The 21,210-nt window shown below is 40.3% G+C and overlaps 1 protein-coding gene across 2 annotated transcripts in view; it reads right to left on the bottom strand.

The window, feature by feature from the left end:
- Positions 1 to 20,884, bottom strand: part of LOC117590869 (serine/threonine-protein phosphatase beta isoform) — a 37,717-nt gene extending 16,833 nt beyond the window's left edge. The window contains exons 1-2 of one of the 2 annotated variants that reach the window (XM_034283891.1): positions 20,232 to 20,884; positions 15,285 to 15,683 (exon numbers count right to left, since the gene is read on the bottom strand). In XM_034283891.1, the coding sequence (XP_034139782.1) occupies positions 15,285 to 15,683; positions 20,232 to 20,283 (451 nt within the window). In that variant the 5' untranslated portion in view covers positions 20,284 to 20,884. The remainder of the gene's footprint in view (positions 1 to 15,284; positions 15,684 to 20,231) is intronic. The other variant, XM_034283892.1, reaches the window with a different exon arrangement.
- Positions 20,885 to 21,210: the final 326 nt, after the last annotated feature.

Genomic DNA, 21,210 nt, shown 5'->3' on the forward strand with positions numbered 1-21,210 from the left:
GTTTAATGGCAAAGACATTACGTTATGTTGACTTGGGCTCTCCTTGGACTAGAAAATCAAAATCTAATCATAAGCATTGAATATTTAACGAAAACGCATTGCGTATCCGGGAAATAGCTTCGTAACACTCGCGTAAAGTGAAAAAGTAATAGGAAAATCTCAAACGAATCGCAATCCGAAATTCAATAGAATCAAAGTGAAATGTGCACAGAGAACAGAGAAAATTGTTGCCCCACCAGCAGTAGCAACAGCAGCAGCACTTTCCAACTCATTTCGTAGAGTAAAATTGAAATTAAATCGAATGAAATTTGTGCAACTTTTGGTAGACACTGTAAGCCATTCGAGGCATTGCACAGGGAAGGAACACTCATCGACTGAAGGACGGAAGGACGGACGAACAGACTGGCTGTACATGTGCCTTCTACACTTCAGTGCGTACCACGTTGCGTATGCGCGCTATTTATAAAAATCAATTTTCTGACTTGGCAGCAAAATCAGCAAACAGAAGCCGAAACAGCACCAGCAGCAGAAGCGGCAAAAAGCAAACAACACACACAAGCAATGAAATAAATAAATAATACTGTTTAAAGCATGGCCATAGCGAAAAAAGACAAAGACAGAGAAGTCCACGCCATATGGTAAATGGGAAAATCTGAGAGGGGAAACAACTTGAACCGAGTCTAAGGAGAGAATAAAAAAAAAAACTCAACCTTAAAAACAGAGGAATACAAGAGGCCTGCGTCCCTCACAACGAGGACTTACATAAGAGCAACAACATTGAATACTTGTAACTGTTAGGCGGGGGAGAGTATGAGCTAGAAATTCACAGGATACAGGAGAGAAAAATATGGAAGTTCAGGCATAATTTTAGGAATATTTTAGGGGAGGACAAGGTAAAAGGAAAAGGATGTTAGCCGCTAAATCCACCGAATAATCCACAGCACAACGCTGAAATCACAAATATTTCATATTTATTTGTAAAGGCAGGGCGAAGTCTTCATTCCGGCATGTACATACATATGCAGGGAACCCGCATGGAAACCCCATGCATTTCTCATATGTGTACCCACCATATGATATTCTGTGTGGAAAAAACACAGAAATTGTTTATGGAAACCACACACAGACACACAGAAACACTTGCGGCAGTACCGCGCGCGTTGGGCGCCCACTCCCAAATACGGCCCGCACTCAAAATTGTACAAAATTATAAAGCAAGAAAAGACTACATTGAAGGAATAAACGAACGAATACAAAAAAAAAACAGAAACACAGGCACACAGATACTGAACAATTTTAGATGATTCCGCCATACGGTTGGTAAATGTTATTCAAATGTTATGATATTACGAATACCGTTGCTAGTGGAAATCAATTAACTTATGCGCATACGGGTAGAAATGTACGAAACTTTTTTACACACATAACCATATTTAAGGCATGTTTTCCTTCCTTTTTCCTTTGGTTTGTTTGCCTCCCCACCGCCGTCGTCTCTGCTGTCATGCCTCCGCTTCCTGCCACACACGCATTGGGAGCGAGCGGCAAACAATGACCATCCGAAAAAGTTTCAGCGCGTGCAACAACAACCAAAACGAAACAGAAGAAACAGCGGGGGGACGGGCGGCGAAAAAACTAAAAATCTTATAAAATAAACATTTATTTTTAGCATACAGCATTCGGTAAATGTTGTTGCTGTTGCTGTTCTTTTTGCTGTTGTTGCCCCATTTTGTGTGCGTGTGTGTGTGTGTGGGGTTTTTTGCTGGCAAATTGGAAAATGGAAAACACAAAAGAAAAGCAAAAGGCAAGACGAGCAAGAGCAGGGCATGGCATGGTGCTACCCCTCTTAAACCCCGCTCATCTCTTCACTCCTCTACTCAGGTCTGCTCACCACACCTCCTTCTGCTTCCTGCCTTCTGCCATTTTTCCAACATCTGCACTCATTTGGCTTTGACTCGGACGCTGTCGCCCGTTGGCCATTTATCGAGCGCTGCAACGTTAGGGCTATGAAAAGCGAAGGAATGCCTAATGAATCCCCTCAACCACAACGCCAGCAGCACGAGTCCGCGGCTAAGTTATTGGGCTGATCGACCCAAAGGATTACCTGGAAAAGAACCAAGCGGAATGGTTGCCGGAGAGGAAATATTTCACGTCTTCTTTATAATTGGTGAACAAATTTTTGGGTCTGTACTTCATTTGGGCACCGAAACGAATATCGTTGAAGTCGTGTTTTTAAGCAACTAAAAGTCCCACTGAGAGACTCCTTTTAAGATTTTGCCTTTGAATATGCTCTCCACTGTTTCATGCTTTTAACTTAAGTGAACAATTTCTTTTAAATGCTGAAACTCCCTTTCTGAGAATTGTATCCACTGCAAGTAATATTTCTTCTCAACTTAGATTCTTAGCAACAAAATTAAATTTTATATTGGCTTGCTTTAATATTGCTATAATTTCTGCTATGCGGAAGATGCAAAACCAGAGGAAAACTTTCAAGGGATTCTTCATCGTATATCGTATAAAACGTAGAAAATGTGTGGGGCTGGGGTTGGGGGTGCTGTATGTGGATGTGCGGCTGCCTTCTATATCTGCGAGTACAAATTCCATTTTATTTACTCGAAGCTTTTGCTTAATTAACGACTCGTTATGATTGTTGTCATGGACGCCAGGCGGAAGCTTTTGCCAATTGTTGGCCAACCCGAACACCGAACACCCACCGACAACCTTCCCCCGTCTTGGGCTGATTCATGTGTTTCTCTCTTTTTCTCTCTCACTGCGTCTCTGTTTTCTGTTGTCTGTTTCTGTTTTTCTTACTTTTTATTCCATTTTGTCCGTTGTAAGCGCTTTTCCAACTTATCTTATCGCCAATAATTGGAAGACACACACAAACGCAGAACGACCTTAAAAATCGTCATTCATTCTCCCCATATTTAATACAACAACAGAACATCCAAAACAACAGCAACAACGGGGAGGAAAATACCGAGCGAATCAATACCCTCACAAAACGAACGAGACAGCTCGACAAAACGAAAAATTAAATATTTTGGTTGATCATCTCTGATTAAACGGGAAGGGACGTGTGAGACGCTTTTTACGCGTCACAACTTTTATACCCGGCACTCAGTTCTACATCTGCACCTTAGCGGTGTTTTTTTTCAAATTTTAAATTTTTTCTTCATCTGTTATCTACATCTACAACACTTCTCACACCAACACGCTCGCCGCCCTTCCCTAAACCCACATACTGCAGACTCGAGGCAGAGGCAGAGGCACCGTCCGCACAAAAAAAAAAAACACAAATAAAAGCAGCGGGACTGGGTGGGGTTAAAGTCGGCACAGGCATCGGCAGGGGGAGGGCAGAGGCAGGGGCCGAGTGAAGCAGAAGCAGAGTATGAATGAGAGCATGTAAAAAGAACAACAAAGGCTGCGGGACAGGGTGGGTTTAGCCACTGGAAATTAATTTCTCCATTGTGGCTATAATAATGATCCAATTGGATCCCAATTTGGTGATCTGATAGATATGGCCATTTCCTACGGAATGGCGTTTTTAGTTTTTTTTTATCTTCAAAATGTTAGATTCGGGAGGTTTTCGCCCTTTTTGCGGGGGCGGAAGGGGGCGGGGCTCATTGTTTAAATACACTGGTTTTAGTGTGAGCATATGGCAGTCTGGATGCAAAATTTGGTGGCTCTAGCTCTTATAGTCTCTGAGAACTAGCCGACAAACAAGACGGACGGACGGACAGACGGACGGACGGACAGACGGACAGACAGAGATGGCTCTATCGACTCGTCTATTGATGCTGATCAAGAATATATATACTTTATGGGGTCGGGAACGCTTCCTTCTGTGCGTTACATACAACCGTTATTCCCCACAAATACAATATACCCTATTTACTCTTCGAGTACCGGGTATAAAAATAAAAAATGTCAAACATAAAGTTGTAATTTTCTTCGAATATTTCCGCTCGTTGGCACTCGGCACTCCTGCTCTTTCGATCACTTTTCTACCAGGAGCCGATCATTCTGTCAACTTATATCCGATCAACCATTCAATTTTTTCAGTTAAACGCTGGATCACAAAGTAGAAGTGAAATTTAAAAAATAGTCGAAAATGTTACAAAACATCTGATCGAAAGCGTTTTACTCTCGCTGCAAGGGTATAGTCATATCGAGAATGGCAACAAGGAATCAGAAAGACAGCGACAACGCATCTACTTTTGGAATGGTAATACATGGCGTATGAGTGCGAGTAATGAAGTGCTTCTAGTATACGAGCATTTTCTTGCTGTGGTTTTTGCTTCGTTCTTTCGATTCGATTTAATTCCATTTTCATTTCCATTTGACTGGAGGTCATCGATTAACCCAATTTGCTTCTGCTTCTAGCGGCAGCCGTCACACTTCCGTGGAAGATCATATTGAGTCAAATTTATGAATGACCGAAAAATGGTATGCAGCTTGAGTTCAACCTGTTTCATTTTTGTGTGCCCTTTAAAATTTTTGGAATGTAGAACAGCCTTAAAACTATAGCAAACCAATTTAATGGATATACATTTCCTTAATGATCATGTAGATTCCATAAATAAATTTCTTGTGTTTATTTTATATTTATTTATTTGGTTAAAAGTTTGTTTTTACTTCTTTCACATCCCCATTCCTTGTTGCGATACCATTCTCGTGGTTATTATAACCGGTACTCAAAGAGTAAATAGGGTATATTGTATTTTTGCGAATAACGGTTGTATGTAACGCACAGAAGGAAACGTTTCCGACCCCATAAAGTATATATTCTTGATCAGCATCAATAGCCGATCCGATAGAGGCATGTCTGTCTGTCCGTCTGTCCGTCTGTCCGTCTTGTTTGTCGGCTAGTTCTCACAGACTAAAAGAGCTAGAGCCACAAAATTTTGGCTCCAGACTTCTGTATGGTCACACTGTTACAAGTGTATTTCAAAAATTAGCCACGCCCCCTCCGCCCCCACAAAATGGCGAAAACCTCCCAAATATACAATTTTGAAGATAAAAGAAAACGCCATTCCGTAGGAAACTGCCATATCACCAAATTGGGATCCGATCGGATCATTATTATAGCCANTTCGAACTGGTTGCGAGGAGTTGCGGAAACAGTGGCCAAAAGCTAATTTTTAAAAGTTAAAACCAAGACTCTGTTTTTAACGCTCTGTATTAGAAAAAGAGTGACCATCAAAGTAGCGTATAAGAAATTTTCATAGATGGCGCCACTTTCGAAAAATCTGCTGTGAAACCTAGCTGTCAATATTGCACAGAATGTGCAGGGAAAAAGTACCAATTTTATTGCTGTTTTAAATATCTCATAAATTGGAAAATACATTTAAATAAATTGATGCATTTTATTTAGTAGGCTTTTTACTACGTGTTCTGTAATATGAACGATATCTAGTGGTTGGCGATGTCTTCTACATCTAGATGTAGTCCTGAGTGCCGGGTATAAAAGTTGTGACGCGTAAGAAGCGTCTCACACGTCCCTTCTCGTTTTTTTCTCAGTACTTTGCACATTCCACCTCCACTCAATTATTCTTGTCTGCCGCAGCTGTTTAAACAATTGGACATGGAATCCCTTGCTTGGCAAACATTTGTGCAAACAATTTGCATTGACTATTTGCTAATTAAGAATCATAACACTAATAAAACTACAACCACGTGCCCTCTATACCCTCTATACGAGTCCTGACTTTTGTGTCCATCAAAATTGAAGCAACAATTTGTCTCTGTTGTTTTTATACCCTTTCAAGGATGACAACCTCTCCGATCTGTGTGGAGGAACATATGCTAGTTTTTTAATACATTTCAGTCTTAACTCACTAAGAGATCTTTGGTATTCCAAATAGTTTCCTTTGCCGTGATGTGTTTACTATTCTCCAGCCTGAAGGCCATGTTTCGCTGGCAATTAAACATTACTTGTACAGTAAGATTCAGCTTGGGCTACAAATTGTTTTCTGTTTTCTCTACAAATAGCATTCTCTCACACAGCATTGTCCCAAAAAGTTAACCTTCCATTTTCTTGTTTTCTCATTGAATTTTCACATTTTGCCGCTGTTTAATTTTTCAACATCACATTCAGGCGACAGCTCAGGGTGAGTGTGAAAACCGTATGAGGGGAGGTGTCTTATGTCCCTGTATCCAGGCATATTCCCGCAGCTCCTCCCTGCTGCCCTTCCTTGTGGGGTGATGTGGTACGATGCGGTGATGTGTGGGTGCAACCTTAGCCTGTCGTTTAGCCAGGGACAAAAACGATTGAAATTTAATGTCATGTTCAACTTTTGTCGAGGCATTTCAAGAATTCTCTAGATGAAAAAATGTTTCATTCTTCGAAAGCAAGACGGTGCGCTTTCAGTTGAAATTTAAGGCCTACAAAAATAGGATATTTAATGTCCCTTGCATCCACCTTACTCCATTCAAATTCTACTCTTCCGTTTTTTCCTTTCGCACATTTGATAATGGGCGCTCCACCCCGGAATTCCCCCAATGGCTTACCATTACCTGGCCACTCCCACTTTTCTATGCATTTTTTGTGTAAAAGTAGGTGGCTCCTCGTAGGGCTGCAAAGGCCTCTAAAGGTCAAGGTACATGGCTTTCTTGACCGAAATCTTTTTTATACCTGGTACTCGAAGAGTAAATAGGGTATATTGTGTGAATAACGGTTGTATGTAACGCACAGAAGGAAACGTTTCCGACCCCATAAAGTATATATATTCTTGATCAGCATCAATAGCCGATCCGATAGAGGCATGTCTGTCTGTCCGTCTGTCCGTCTTGTTTGTCGGCTAGTTCTCACAGACTAAAAGAGCTAGAGCCACAAAATTTTGGCTCCAGACTTCTGTATGGTCACACTGTTACAAGTGTATTTCAAAAATTAGCCACGCCCCCTCCGCCCCCACAAAATGGCGAAAACCTCCCAAATATACAATTTTGAAGATAAAAGAAAACGCCATTCCGTAGGAAACTGCCATATCACCAAATTGGGATCCGATCGGATCANCGAGGAGTTGCGGAAACAGTGGCCAAAAGCTAATTTTTAAAAGTTAAAACCAAGACTCTGTTTTTAACGCTCTGTATTAGAAAAAGAGTGACCATCAAAGTAGCGTATAAGAAATTTTCATAGATGGCGCCACTTTCGAAAAATCTGCTGTGAAACCTAGCTGTCAATATTGCACAGAATGTGCAGGGAAAAAGTACCAATTTTATTGCTGTTTTAAATATCTCATAAATTGGAAAATATTAACTGATCCAATTTGTTTGATGCATTTTATTTAGTAGGCTTTTTACTACGTGTTCTGTAATGTGAACGATATCTAGTGGTTGGCGATGTCTTCTACATCTAGATGTAGTCCTGAGTGCCGGATATAAAAGTTGTGACGCGTAAGAAGCGTCTCACACGTCCCTTCTCGTTTTGTTTGCGGGCGCTGCCTCTGCCGCGAGTCTGCAGTGTGTAGGTCTAGGGAAGAGGGCGACCTAAAGGAGCGTGTTGGTGTGAGTAGTGTTGTGATGTCGATGACAGATGAAGAGAAAATGTAGAATTTGACAAATAACCGCTAAGGTGCAGATGTACTACTGAGTGCCGGGTATAAAAGTTGTGACGCGTTAGAAGAGTCTCACAAGTTCCTTCTCGTTTTTCTTAAATTTTTGGTATAAAAATAAGCCCAGAAATGCTTTAGAAAAAAGTTATATTCATTGCAGACACGTGCCGGGGGGTTTTGGACGCCGGAGTCATGGGGGACAGGTTGTAGGGAAGAAGGCGCAAAGTTGAGCAATGACTTGGCGGTAAACTGGTGCAAGGTCATCTAACAAGTAAACAAGAAAAGTGCCTAGAAAATGTGTGATTGGAAATTTTTATTGAAACTTGGCTGAGTCCATTACAAAAGAAAGAAGTAGAGTCGAAAAAAGAGGAAAATAAGATAATAACATCACGATAGATGGTGTAAATAAGAAGCCAAGAGGTTTCGGTAGAATTTTATTTAAATTGTTTAATACGAATTTTAATTTAAAGAACATTTGGACATGGATTTTGACATGCTGATAAGTTTTCTCATACTCAAATGGATTAATTTGTTTTTAAAGAAAGTTTCAGTGCTACACTTCCACTAAAACACACTAGGAAGTTGGGATTGTCTTAAAACACCCTTTTTCGTGTTCAACAAATTGTAGATCATAATCTGATTTGCAATAATTATCAATCGTATTATGCTTCAAGCTCCAATTTTGAATTTCCTTGTAAAAGTGTGCGGTTCTGGCTCAGAAATGCATTCAATTATTGGGTATTCGACAATTAGATTCTCTTTGTCTTTCAATTTGAAGAGAAACATAAAATTTACAAGAAATATGCGTCTTAAAATTAATTGAATATTTTCCACAACTTTCTCAATATTTCTCAATATATCTCAATATTTATCTGGCTGGAATTTCTTGTCCCTTGTGCTGCTGGCCAATTAAAGGCATATGGTTTCTGTTTTCTTTGCCTGTTGGGAATTTTATAATCGGCTTAAAGTCAGAGAACGTGCTCCAGCGCAATGAAGAAGGGATCTCCGTCCTGCCCCCAGACACACTTTTAAATCGATGAAATGCGGGGCCAAGTCATATTTTATGCAGTTCGACTGCTGCGACATTTGGCTCCGACTGACTCCCCTCCCTCTACACCAGGACACTCTTCTCGATGGGAAGGAAGGAACTTTGTTGATTTATATTTTCAGAGGGCCGTCTGCGTCTCATGAATGTAGCAAGAGCCATGGGTACATTAAAATTGCATGCACACACACACAGAGTAGAGAAAGGAACCCAGACCCCAGAGAGATGACGGGAGAGAGAACTGAGTACAGGGGTACAGTCAGCAATTAAAACTACTTAGAAAGGTGGCAACGCCTGGCTGAACAGAACGGCACGGAACACAGAGTTGCTTTTGACCTAAGTGAAATTACACGTCATGCCAATTGCAATCCCACATTGAGTCCATGTCAGTGTCTGTGTGGGTCTCATAAATCATGAGCAACCGCAAACACACCATCACCAGCACAAAAGTTTTGGAAAAGAAGTGGGGCACAGGGGTACGTACGGACCACCCCTTATGACGTGAAAGACTCAAGAGGCGTTAACTGCGTTTTTGCAAAGGTACGAAAGCTGAAAATTTAAGGCACATACACACACACACACACACACACACACACACACACACACACACACACACACACACACACACACACTCTCACACACACACACACACACACGCACGCACGCACACAAAGGCTACCAAATATGGAACCCTAATTGCAGTGAAAGTTTCCACTGAAACGCCCACTGTCACACAGGTGTGTAACACAGGAGGCGTGACCTTTGGACCACACCTCATGTAGCAAAACATTTAGAGAGATTAATTTATCTTTTTTGGGATATATGTATGTATGTACATACATATGTCCATATGTAGGTACACAAACCACTTAAAAGCTCACAATGATGTGTTGTCAGATGTATGAAATAAACGAGAAAATTAAATCAATTCTTAAATCACTTACTTAACTACTCATGAATGATATAAAGATCGATTGGGACATCTTCACAGCCCAAAAGAATCTCAATAGCCTCATAAATAAAAAAATACATACATACTTATGTACATACGTAAGTTTATCATTTTACTTATTCATATTATACTATGCCATTGGTAAACACAACATTAGAAATAAGAACCTCGCAATTGCGGCGACATTTTGTGGCTGCTATGTACATGAAAGGTTCAATCTTTCAGAATCCATTTTAGAAAAGATTTTTTACGGTCGTGTGTAGTTTTGTATTACAATTTAAAAAATCATTCCTTTCGCTGGTGGGAGTTTCATCTGCCGAATTAAACGAGATAGAATAATAAGAAAAGTGGAGGAAGAGAGATAGAGTATCACAAATAACAAAAAGAAAACAAAGAGCGAGAGAGTACGAAGAGAAAACTAAGCCAAAAGGTCAAAGTATATGTATAATCGTGCAGACCCTTTACTAGTTCCAGTTTACTCCGCTGCTACTCCGTCGGACTTGGGTGTGTTTTTTCGTCAGAAAAAAAAAATTTGAAATTAACCTTCTTTTCTTTTGGGTCAAGTGGTCGGGTTGTAATACTTACTCCAACGCCACCCCATCCCACTCTATCGCATGCGTGACCTTCAAAATTTGAGTACACCCACGTACACACACACACACATGTCATTAGCTACAAACATTTTTACGCCTCTGGCAATTTTTGTGCCCCCCCCATAACCCCTTCCACATAACCTTTCTTTGGCGTTCCCTTTTAACAACTACTCTGCCACACTTTGCATGCCTCTTCCTCTGACACTCTTGCTCCCTCACCCTGTGTTTCTTTTTTCCTCTTTTGTCGCTCATTTTTATTCGCCAAGTGCACGCAATGTGACAAAAAGCTTTGTGAGGCAGGCCCGGTTCAAGGGAGGACTGAGAGTCCAGGGTGTGTTACAGGGTAGCGTAAAGGTGTGGCGTTCAACGAAGAAACAGGGTGCGACCTGGGGCTACAAGCTAACATCGAACAGTGCCAGGGCCAGTGTGAAAATTGGGATTTAGGGATAATGGTTCAAGGCTACTCCAAGTGGAGTTACAAGCCCAAGAATAGAATCTGCAAAGACGAAGAGTGCAAGAAAATAGAGTAGCAGCCCAAAGAAGAGACTTATCCATGTCCAGGTAGAATATAAACACAGGAACAGAATTTGGTCCTAAATGTGACTCAAAAAAATGCGAGCACTTACATACATACATACACTCCCAATCAGTCGAATAGACTCACAAGTTTTCAAAAAAAAAATTAAGTTTCTAAAAATCCAGAAACGTATGGTAGTGGAGCAAATTTTTTTTCATGAATCAAGATTTTTTTCCCTTATTTATAAAGTAAAGAATTCGATCAAAAAAGATAAATTTCCCAAAAATAAGGCCCGTTTTAGCGATCACTCGAATAGACTGAATGATATTGATATTGCCTAATGAATATTAGGCAAAATCTTTCAAAAGCTTTTCAATACATCATTTTTTATGACTTTTTTAGCTTAACTAATAATGTTTGTGGAAAACTTTGTTGGAATTGCTTAGTCATGTCCTTCAGAATATTAAAATGAAAGGCATTTCAAAGGGTTCAATTAAAGCTCGCTGCAGGTCTGTTTGATGCAACTACATACATATGTAATGGTTTAACTTCTTCACATTGTTGACAAGACACATATCCTATTAATTCATAAAAAAAACTTTTCTCTTAGAAATCGAATTCTTTACTTTTTAAATAAGGAACAAAATCTTGATTAATGAAAAAATAAATTTGCTCCACTATCATTCGTTGCTGGATTTTTAGAATCTTTTTGTTTTTAAAAACTCGTGAGTCTATTCGACTGATTGGGAGTGTATGTATGTACATACATACATATGTATTTCACATCCAAAAAATATCACATTATTTATTTTAACAAACATCAACGTAACAGATCCAAAAAAAAAAATATCTGGCTACGCGCGAGAAGTTCAGTGCAGGGGCGTCGGGTCGGCAGGGCAGTGCATGGGGCTCATCCACAAGGGTGCAATATGTGTAGTCACAGGTGCCACTTGTGGACACTAGTGAGAATTATGGTGTCATATCGTATAACAGCTTCGTTGCAACTCTCTTAAAAATAGAAGAAAGAAATTATTAAAACCATCTACGGTTTTTGTTGGATTAACTTTAACAGTAACTGCTGCGCTTACTGCCGTAAAAGTAAACAACACTCAGAGAAATTTTGGGGTTTTTGGGTTCACTGTGCTGAAGCATCCATGAAGCGTACGTTTTGTTGCTCTTTCTATATTTAATGAACAAACATTTTTTCCATTCCTTTTTTCTCCCTCATTTTTGAGCACTGAAAGTCGTTCTATTGAGTTGTCCCCCCTCCTCTTTGCTTTTTATCTGAGATTGTGAATGCAATTGCCATAAGTGTTTATTTTAGTGTTTATAACACTCATAAAAGAAGTTACTGAAGCAACAGAGGAATATAACGGAGATATTTGATCAGCAGATCTGCAATCAGAGATCAAATAAAAGAGAGAAAAATACAGAGAAAACGAGAGAGATTCAAGCCGTTTTCATTCATGAATGAAAGAGTTGAGTGACTGAAAACGTGACGATGATCAATTGAAACATTCGCTCAACAGCTGGAAACGTGAGACCCCATTAACACTTGAAGCGAGAATGGATCCCCTTTTGTTCACAGTTCGGATCAACGTCATTCGTCATTCGAGAATCCAGAATAAGAGAGCAAATAGAGAAGTAGATACCTAATACTTACATAGCTACTGGTTTAACGAGTCACAGGCAAGTACTTAAGAGATCGCAAGTGAGAGAAGTAAAATAGTAAATCAAACAGGAGACAAGGCTCCGATTCCTCCACACACACAACACACACACACGTGCGTACACATGTGCCCGAAAGTCAATAACGAAAGCTAATCAAAAAGCACTTAAATGGAAATTAGAGGCGCATTAGCATTAGCAAACCAAAGAAAGAGAGAAAGAAAGAGAGAGCAGAATCCTCCTTAGACACGCAATGTTTGGTTACCATTCCTGATCCTATTATTTGCCATTGCCATTTTCAATTTCTCTGCGTCGTTCCTTGCTGTTTCCACTTGTGGTTATTATTATTATTATTACGAGTATAACGAGTGTATGTACCCTGTACGCTGATTGACTCGAGTGAAGGTTATGACATTCAAATTCTATTTTCAATCAGTGGCGCCGCGCCGCACCCCACAACAAACAGACTTGACGCAGATGCCTTCATCCCAATCAACCAAAAATATAAATCAACAATCACCAAAAGCACGATAACGATGACAATACTGAGAGGCGATGGAACGATTGGAATGGAATGAAATGGACTGACGATGTCGCCCAGACACACAAGAGAAGAAGCCATAGTAGAAGGAGAAACAACCAACTCAATTATACAAATATTATACAAACATTAGAAATGCATCAGAAATAACGAAGGATATTTTTCAGAGCAGGGGTGTAGGCAAGTGCACATAAATTGCTGTCAATGGGACAAGGATTGGCAGGCTTGACTCCTACTCTACATACTCGTCGTATATGGGCGGAGGAACATGGGCCTTGGCACACTGCTATTCAAGGCACAAAGAGCGCCCTCAAGAGTGTGACACAGAAAGGGATAGGCTCTAAAGCCCCCATTCAACCATACATACATACATATGTACTACTTTTTCCCCTCTAACACTCTGCGCGGCAATCAATAACACTATGCAGCCAAAACTATCAAAATTGTAATATGTTGGTAATACAATTTTTGCAACTATTAAATTTAATCTGGTTTAATCATTAGAAATAATCTTCTAATTATTATTTAAAATTGTTGTTTATTTCTAAACTTTTTCAAAACATTTTGTTGGACAGTGTCGTCGCATTTGCGATTGTGTCGAAAGATGGGCCCGGGAAGGGGTGGACTAACAGTAGTTGTAACCTTCGTTGAATGCACTGCTCTGCCTCCTGGTCTCTTTCTTCGCTGCTTCATTTAGGCAGCACTGCAGCTGATTAGCTGTGCTGACAAATTGGCTTGTTTTAGCATTACATGTGTCTTTTGGGTATTTTTCTCGGCTTAGCACTGCTTTAAAAATATTGTAAAAAGTTTTTTATGTCATTCATCGTGGGAACTCTGTTCCGATGCTTCGTGTGAGAGAAATATGAATGTGAAATGACCAATCATTATTTATAAACAACATTTTCATGATGCCTGAGTGATAAGAAAAACTTTGACATACAAATTCACGAAGACAGAATTGTCATATTTTTGGTCCGAATTTAGCTTTTAATGACTAGGAAATTCTGGCATCACTGCTGATTAGCTGTGTAAATGCTGACGACACAATAACACGAGAGTCGTCACGTGAATGAACTTGTTTGCACAGCCAGGCACAGACATGCAGAAGGAGAGAGAGAGAGAAAGAGAAAAGGTGTCCCAGTCCCGCTATTTGTTTTCGCTTCTGCTTGTCACTGCTGAATATTTCTTTAGTTTTAGTTTTCTTACTCATCGTCGCTGACGTTTTTGATACCCTCTTTTATTGCTGGGAGGGAGGGTACTATGGATTCTTTTTTGTTTGCCACGAACTAAAAACATGTCTGGTTTATAACATCGAATAGCTGTGTATTACAATAAATATTTTCCCAAAGGTCCCAGCGGAGTCTTGTTGTTCGCAATTTTCCAGCAAGTAGACAAAAAAGTGCCGCATTTCATTATAATTCGATTATAGTTCGAGTTTTGTTCGCTGGAGTATCATAAGTGGTACACAGTAAAATAAACAAAAAACAAAACAAAATGAACAGATAATTTACTAACAAATCAAATGAATAAATCTATTCTAGGTATGATCCAATCCATCTGCGAGTGAGTTTATTCAGCAAATTCTTCTGCGCTGCCACTCCAACGCCAATCAATTCTTGTCTAGTTTATGATTATTGTTTATTAGCGGAAATTCTGTTTGTGCTGCCCCCACCAACGTGTGTCGCGTGTCGCGTTCAACGAGATTCCATTTGCTTTTTTGGATAGCAATTGTCTGAGTCTGATTCCCTACTCTCCACCCCCCGCCATCATAGAATTTGATTTATATAATATACTTCACACATTACAATTTGATGACTGTGGATTTGGCTTCGTGTGAAAACAATTAGATGAAAGCAATTTGGGATTTTACTGTGTGGTATATTGGGGGTGGGTGTTTGGGTTAGTTATAGTGGGGTTGCATTGCATAACAAAGGCAGGGATACAGGGGCGGTCCACTTGCGGTCAAGCACTTGGCATTGAAATTGCAATTGCAGGTGTGGAAAAACACACGTTTTTCTGTCACGGAAACTACGCCACGTACACGTATAAGCATATTCTATGGATACTATTAATTCTATGAATCTGAAACTGTGATTTAAACAATTTTAAAGATTTAAAAGACAACAACAACATCGAAAGCGATATAGCGCTATGAATTACCCTTTGAGATGATGGGAAAGTACAGACAGAAATTCCATATGCACAGCACACATCCCTGGGGCTTTGAAGTACAACTAGCGGATAACCCAAGAGATTGCTGATGTGCCGTGATTGTGTGGTGTGGTGGGGGAAGGAAGGGAGTTCTGATTTGGCGCTTGCATTTGCACTTGCAACAAACGATGGACTGACAAATTGTGACGATTGATTTGATTGATCATCAGAGAGTGTAATCAAAGAAGGGGTTTTAGGTAATACCGAATTCGGCGACGAAAAAGTCGCGCAATTTCAATCGAGATTTCTTTGGCTCCTCGCGCGGATGATGCACCGTTATTTGATCGCCATCGGCCGATATCATCGTTTCGCTGGGCGGCGATATCGAATATTGCTGCAGCAGTCGGCGCTGCTGTTCGGTCAGATCCTCCAGCGGATCGTGATTGGTGCCAGCGGCCGAACCCAAACAACTGCTACTGGCCGCGGTAGAAGCAACGGATGTGCTGGTTGATGACAATGACGTTGCAGCGGCGGTGGTAACGGCAGCGGCAGCCGTAGCAGTTGCGGCAGCAACGGCAACCGCCGCCCCACCAGAAGCGGCCAATTGCTGAGCGATGAGCAGCTTCTGGGCATGCTCTTCGGCCTCTTTTTGTTTTTTGAAATCTGTATGTTTTTGTTTGTCGTTGCACAGATCATACACAGTACAGGTGTACATATATTTATACATATTGTATGCACACATATAGATATAGTATAATATAGAGTTAAATATATAACAATACCAAAGAGGGTGATAGAAGGGGAAAAGGTAGGAGTGGCTGGGCCCAGGCTGGGTTACAACTTAAAATAACAACAACCACACGCAAATATTCTCGCACAAAGGACTAAGGATTGACTTTGGCAGATTCTGTTTAAATTTTTATCTATAACTTGCAGGATTTTCCAGGGTTTTTTAGACCAACACCCACCCACCCCTTAACGATGTCAGCGAAAGCGAGAGGTTGGGGATAATGATGATGGACGAACCGCCCGGCCAAAGTGCCCTAAAAATTCAATTTCATTTTGCAATTTGACAAATGAAATTTTGTACTCAATCCCCCAATTTCTCCCGCTTTGATGACACAGGCCTGATGACGCCACATAGTACGTGGCGTTGAGTAGATCAAAATTAATGACATTTTTGTGTAGTCAAGGATGTACGGAGGCGGCTGTCATGACCTAGCCTACTTGGTGACCTTGATGCGTCTACCTTTTTTTTCTGTTTTTATTTACAATCTGTCTGTTTAAACTAAATTAACAGAAATAGCATTTTTCCAATGAGCCCTGCTATTATATATCTTATCAGTTTGTTGGAGTTATCTATCGGGGAGATCGAGAATGTGGTATCTTTTCAGTCTTCTTACTGTTAAGCGATTGTCTAATAGACTTAAGGTTAAATTATTTTCGTGGTTGTGGAGTCTGTCCATGCATTTCTTACTAGTTTTCTTTATTTCTTCTTTAATGGTTGGAATATTAAGATCTTTGTGGATATTTGCATTAGATACGTAAAACGGAGCATTGGCAATGTGTCGCAAAGTTTTGATTGGTAACGCTGAAGTATCTCAATATTTGAGTTGCTAGCAGTTCCTAGCAGAGCTGTATAGCGTAGGTCCAACAGGATTCAGTATGAATTTGTAGAGGCGAATTTTGTTTTCCAAAGTGGTTTCTGTTTTTCGACTTATGAACCAGGACATTTTTAGTGTTTTAAGTCTGAGTTGTTGACATTTTGCTTTAATGTGGTTTTTCCATGTTAATCTGTGGTCGAGATGCAAGCCGAGATACTTCACACAGGTACTTTGTGGAATTGGTGAGCCGTTAAGTGTAACATTTAGTTACCTGGCAGTTACCTGGTCCTAATGAAAACGTTATTTGGACGGATTTCAGGGAGTTGATCTTAATTTTCCATCGACGGAACCAGTCTTCAATTAGGCTTAGCTTACTCGGCAGGAGTTCGGAAGCTTCATTTATAGATGTGCTTGTTTCTAAAACGGCTGTATCATCAGCATATGTTGCAATAGTTCAGTTTTTTGTAACTGGCATGTCTGCCGTATATAGGGTGTAGAGCATTGGTCCCAATACACTTCCTTGTGGGACGCCTGCGTTGTTAAGAAGTATCGTTTTTCTGCTGCACGTGAAAGCATATTTTAGCCAGATATGATTTGATTAATAAATAGAACGGAGCAGGCAGCCATTTCTTTATCTAGTACAACAAACCTTTGTGCCAGACTCGATCGAACGCTTGTTGAACATCAAGAAATGCAGCAGTGCAGTATTTTTTGTTTTCAGATGCCGAGACTATATCATTAATAACCCTGTGGGTCGCGTGACCTCTCCTGAATCCGAATTGGTATTCAGGAATGATGGAAAGTTTGTCCAAAATTGGCAACATTCTCTTCAATAGCATTTTTTCAAACACTTTCGGGAATATTGTCAACAGACTAATGGTCTAATATGGTCTAATGGTCAATTCCGTTTCTATTTTGTTAGGCTTTAGGATCATAACGATCTCTGCACATTTCCATTGACTTGGAAAGTGTTCTAGTCTGAGAATCGCGTTAAATACAAGAGTGAGAAATCGAATGCATTTTGGTGGTAAACTTTTTAGGGTGATGCCGTCTATTTTATCAGGGCCTGGTGCTTTTTTATTGTTCAAGCATTTGATTTCTGTCACAACTTCTTCATATTTGATTCTTTTAAGAGGCAAGCTCATTTTTCAGGGTGACTCAAAAAATTTTTCTACTTCAGTCTCTGTTATATAATTATTTATATCGTTTGGCTGAAACACAGAGTGCAGATGTTGTGCAAATGCTTTCGCTTGTTCATTATTAGACCTACACCAAGTTCCGTTGCTTTTGCGAATATTTATGTTTCTTTTAGCTGGTTCCGTTAGGTATTTAGTGGCCCTCCATAGGTTGTATTCATTGTTGCTGGAATTATGGTCTAAGTTTCTCAGATACAAAGCTAGAGATTCATTGCGTAAGTTCGACAGCAGTTTTTTAAGCTCAGATGTAGCCTTGTTGTATAATCTTTTTTCAGCAGGGTAGTGAGTTTCTTGCCAGCGTTTTCGCAGATTCCTTTTATTTTGTATTTTTTGTCGAAGTTCGGTTGAAAGGTACAATTGGTTTGCTTGTTGATGATTAAGAGCATGATTAATGCGTTAATGTCTGTAGAGGCTGTTATGACTTTATAGGGCTTTTCCAACATATGGGCTATTGTGCTGTAAGTTGCTATTATTGGAGAATGATCAGAGTTAAGGTCAAAGCTCTCCATTACTCGCATGTGTGATTGTGGGACTCCAGAGAATACTACGAAATCAATCAAATCTGTAATTTTTCGACTATCAGTTGGCCAGTATGTGGTCACACCAGTGTACAAAGTTGTTATGTTATTGTTTCGTATTATGCATTTGTATAACTCCGATCCTTTCGGGTTAGTTAATCTGGATCCCCACCATGGATGTTTGGCATTAAAGTCGCCTCCCACGATAAATTTTGTTTCCAGTCCTTGGAAAAAGTATTTAAAATCGAGTTTTTTTTGTGAATCTTGGTGGGAGATAAATCGCTGTTACTGATACATCTGCGTGCATACATTTTATCTGAATTCTGGCAGCCTCCATAGCGTTTTCCCTAGTACTGTCCATGATTTGAAATTTAAGGCCCTGCTTGAGAATAATTGCAGCGCCTCCATGAGCTCTATCTGATGGATGGTCAGCTCTTAGTGTGTCGTATCCAATTGCGTCTACCTTTAAGCGACAAAAAATGCTCTTCCTTTTTCATCTCTTAACCTCTTGTAGGGTGTGAAAAAGAAAACTAGGGAAAGAAGAAGAAAACTCATTCCGGAAATGGACAAGAAACCGAAAAAGAACAATGTTGAAATGCAATTTCCCTGGCAGCCAGACCTAAAGCTGGATGCGGTCCCTCCCCTCAACCATTTTCTCTACCATATCAACCAACACTGGCAAAAGCGGCTAAAGGAAAAGCCACTAAGAGGCTTAAACGGCAACCCTAGGAGATGTGGGATGTAAGGTGGCACCGAGACGTTAGCAAGAGGGATGAGCAAAGCGGAATAAGGAAAAAGTGTATGAAAAGGAGAGAAAAAATGTAAACTATTTAGCGCTTTAACGCTTTCGAGAAAAGTCGCATATTTTTACATATGCCAGAAACCCGAATGAAATAAGCGAGGTCCTATCTCTAATGAAAGCCATAAACATTGGCAGCAGTCTTCCAGCTGGAAATTCTCACGTGGCGGCCATCTCTAATGAAATCCATCTAACGGTTAGCATTTCTCCATATTTTCCAGCTTAACCCTACATCAAAAGATGACCTAGCTTTTTCCTGATCCGCTCCAACTCTAACGAAATCTACGTATTTAACGATAGAAGTTCTGCTCTCTCTATCTGTTACCTAGTCTCCTTTCTCTACGCCATGACTTTCCTTATCGCACTCATGTGACTCGCATTCTCTTTGTCGTTTCGGTTCTGCAACCCCCCCCCCCAGTCATTTCGTTTTGGCTCTCTAGTGGGTGCTCTTTTTCTTTTGAATCATTCGCATTATCAGTTTTTCCGTTTCGTTGAACAGACGGGCACAATCGTGGCGGTCATGACGTCATCAGATTCTGACTCATCAGAGAGTGCCAGTGCAAATGGGCGGGGGAGAGCAATAGAGCTCTGTTAAGTGATCGTAACAGAGAGATGCGATGCTGCCTGCTATATTTTCTCTCTCTGTTGGGGTTATGTAAAAACAGACCAGAACGAACGAACCCCCCTTTGGTGGAAATGGAACTTCTGCTAATGCGACTGCTACTGCTGCTGGCACTGGGCGCACTGGGGCACTGTTATTGTCGTTTGCATTTTTTGTCAGAGAAGCAATGAAAATCAATTAAAATTAATTGATTCAAAAGTCAAATTCAAATGGTCAAAGCAGAGGGAGAGACCTTTACGGCAATTTGTTTTTGGGTCTGCTTTTAGTATGCCTGTCGTTGCAATTTAAGCAGCGAACAATGTGCAATAATTAGAAAATACAATCATTTATTATACATATGTGGCGCTCTCCCCGCTCGGACACACACACACACGCATACATAATAATAAATTAAAAAATAGGGAATCAGGAATGGGGATAGGGGGATATTGGGATACATTGTCGTAGGAATCGATCAAAGAACGGTACTTACTTTCCAGCAGCCTCTGGATGAGACTATCCACATTCAGATCGAAATCGCCCATTATGACAGCCGCTTCGTTTTTCTTTGGCCACCGCTCAGATGTTTTACTTTTCGTCTAGAAAACGCTGCTAGACCCGGTTCAGATGGTCTTTTTGGGCTAAAATTTTCTTGGCCGCCTGTTTCTTGTTTTTTCGTGGGGCCAGCTGTTCTTCTTAGCAGGCGGTATTCCAATTGGAACGTTTTGTTTTTGTTGTTGGGTTTTTGGTTGGAACGCAACAGCATACGCACACAACCGCACCTACAAACGGACACACACACGCACGGGTGCCGTGTTAACAACAATCTTCATTTGCTGCAGCGTGTGGAGTGTGTGTGCTTGTACTTAATTCTTTTCTTATTTTTTGTTGGTTTCCGCAAAAGGCAATTTCACTTTTTGTTTTGTTCTTGCGGCCGCTTCTTGCTGTCGTTGTTGCTGTTGCTACGTTGCGCGGCGTGGCGAAGGTAGGTGGTGCGGGGCGCGGGGGGTGTCACTGATTTTCACAGACAAACAGAAAAAAAATTGCACACTCGTACGCGAACGAGGTCCATTCACTTTTATATATAGTGGCACGATAAAACAATATTACACTTCCAATTTAATTTTTGTGATAGGCAAGCAGTGTGCCCGGAGGTTTATCAATAAAACATACCGTCTGACCCTCAGAAAGATACCGAAATATATATTCTCCTTTTCCAAATATTCCATAAATATACCGAGTAAGATAATATTCCTCAATGTTTATTTTCGATTAATATTACAATCTAATTAAGACTCCCAGCGATAAACATATATTTGTATCCGGTTGATTGATTATAATTCAAGACGAGTAGCTTATTTTAATTCTGTCAATAACGGCTTTTGATTAATTTTAGTGTTAGTCTAACACTAAACAATCTCTCTGTTCTCCCTTGCCTAAACAAACAAAAAGAAAGAGTTTTAAAAATACTT

Source organism: Drosophila guanche, unplaced genomic scaffold (genome assembly GCF_900245975.1).
Source record: "Drosophila guanche unplaced genomic scaffold, DGUA_6, whole genome shotgun sequence".
Lineage (NCBI taxonomy): Eukaryota > Metazoa > Arthropoda > Insecta > Diptera > Drosophilidae > Drosophila > Drosophila guanche.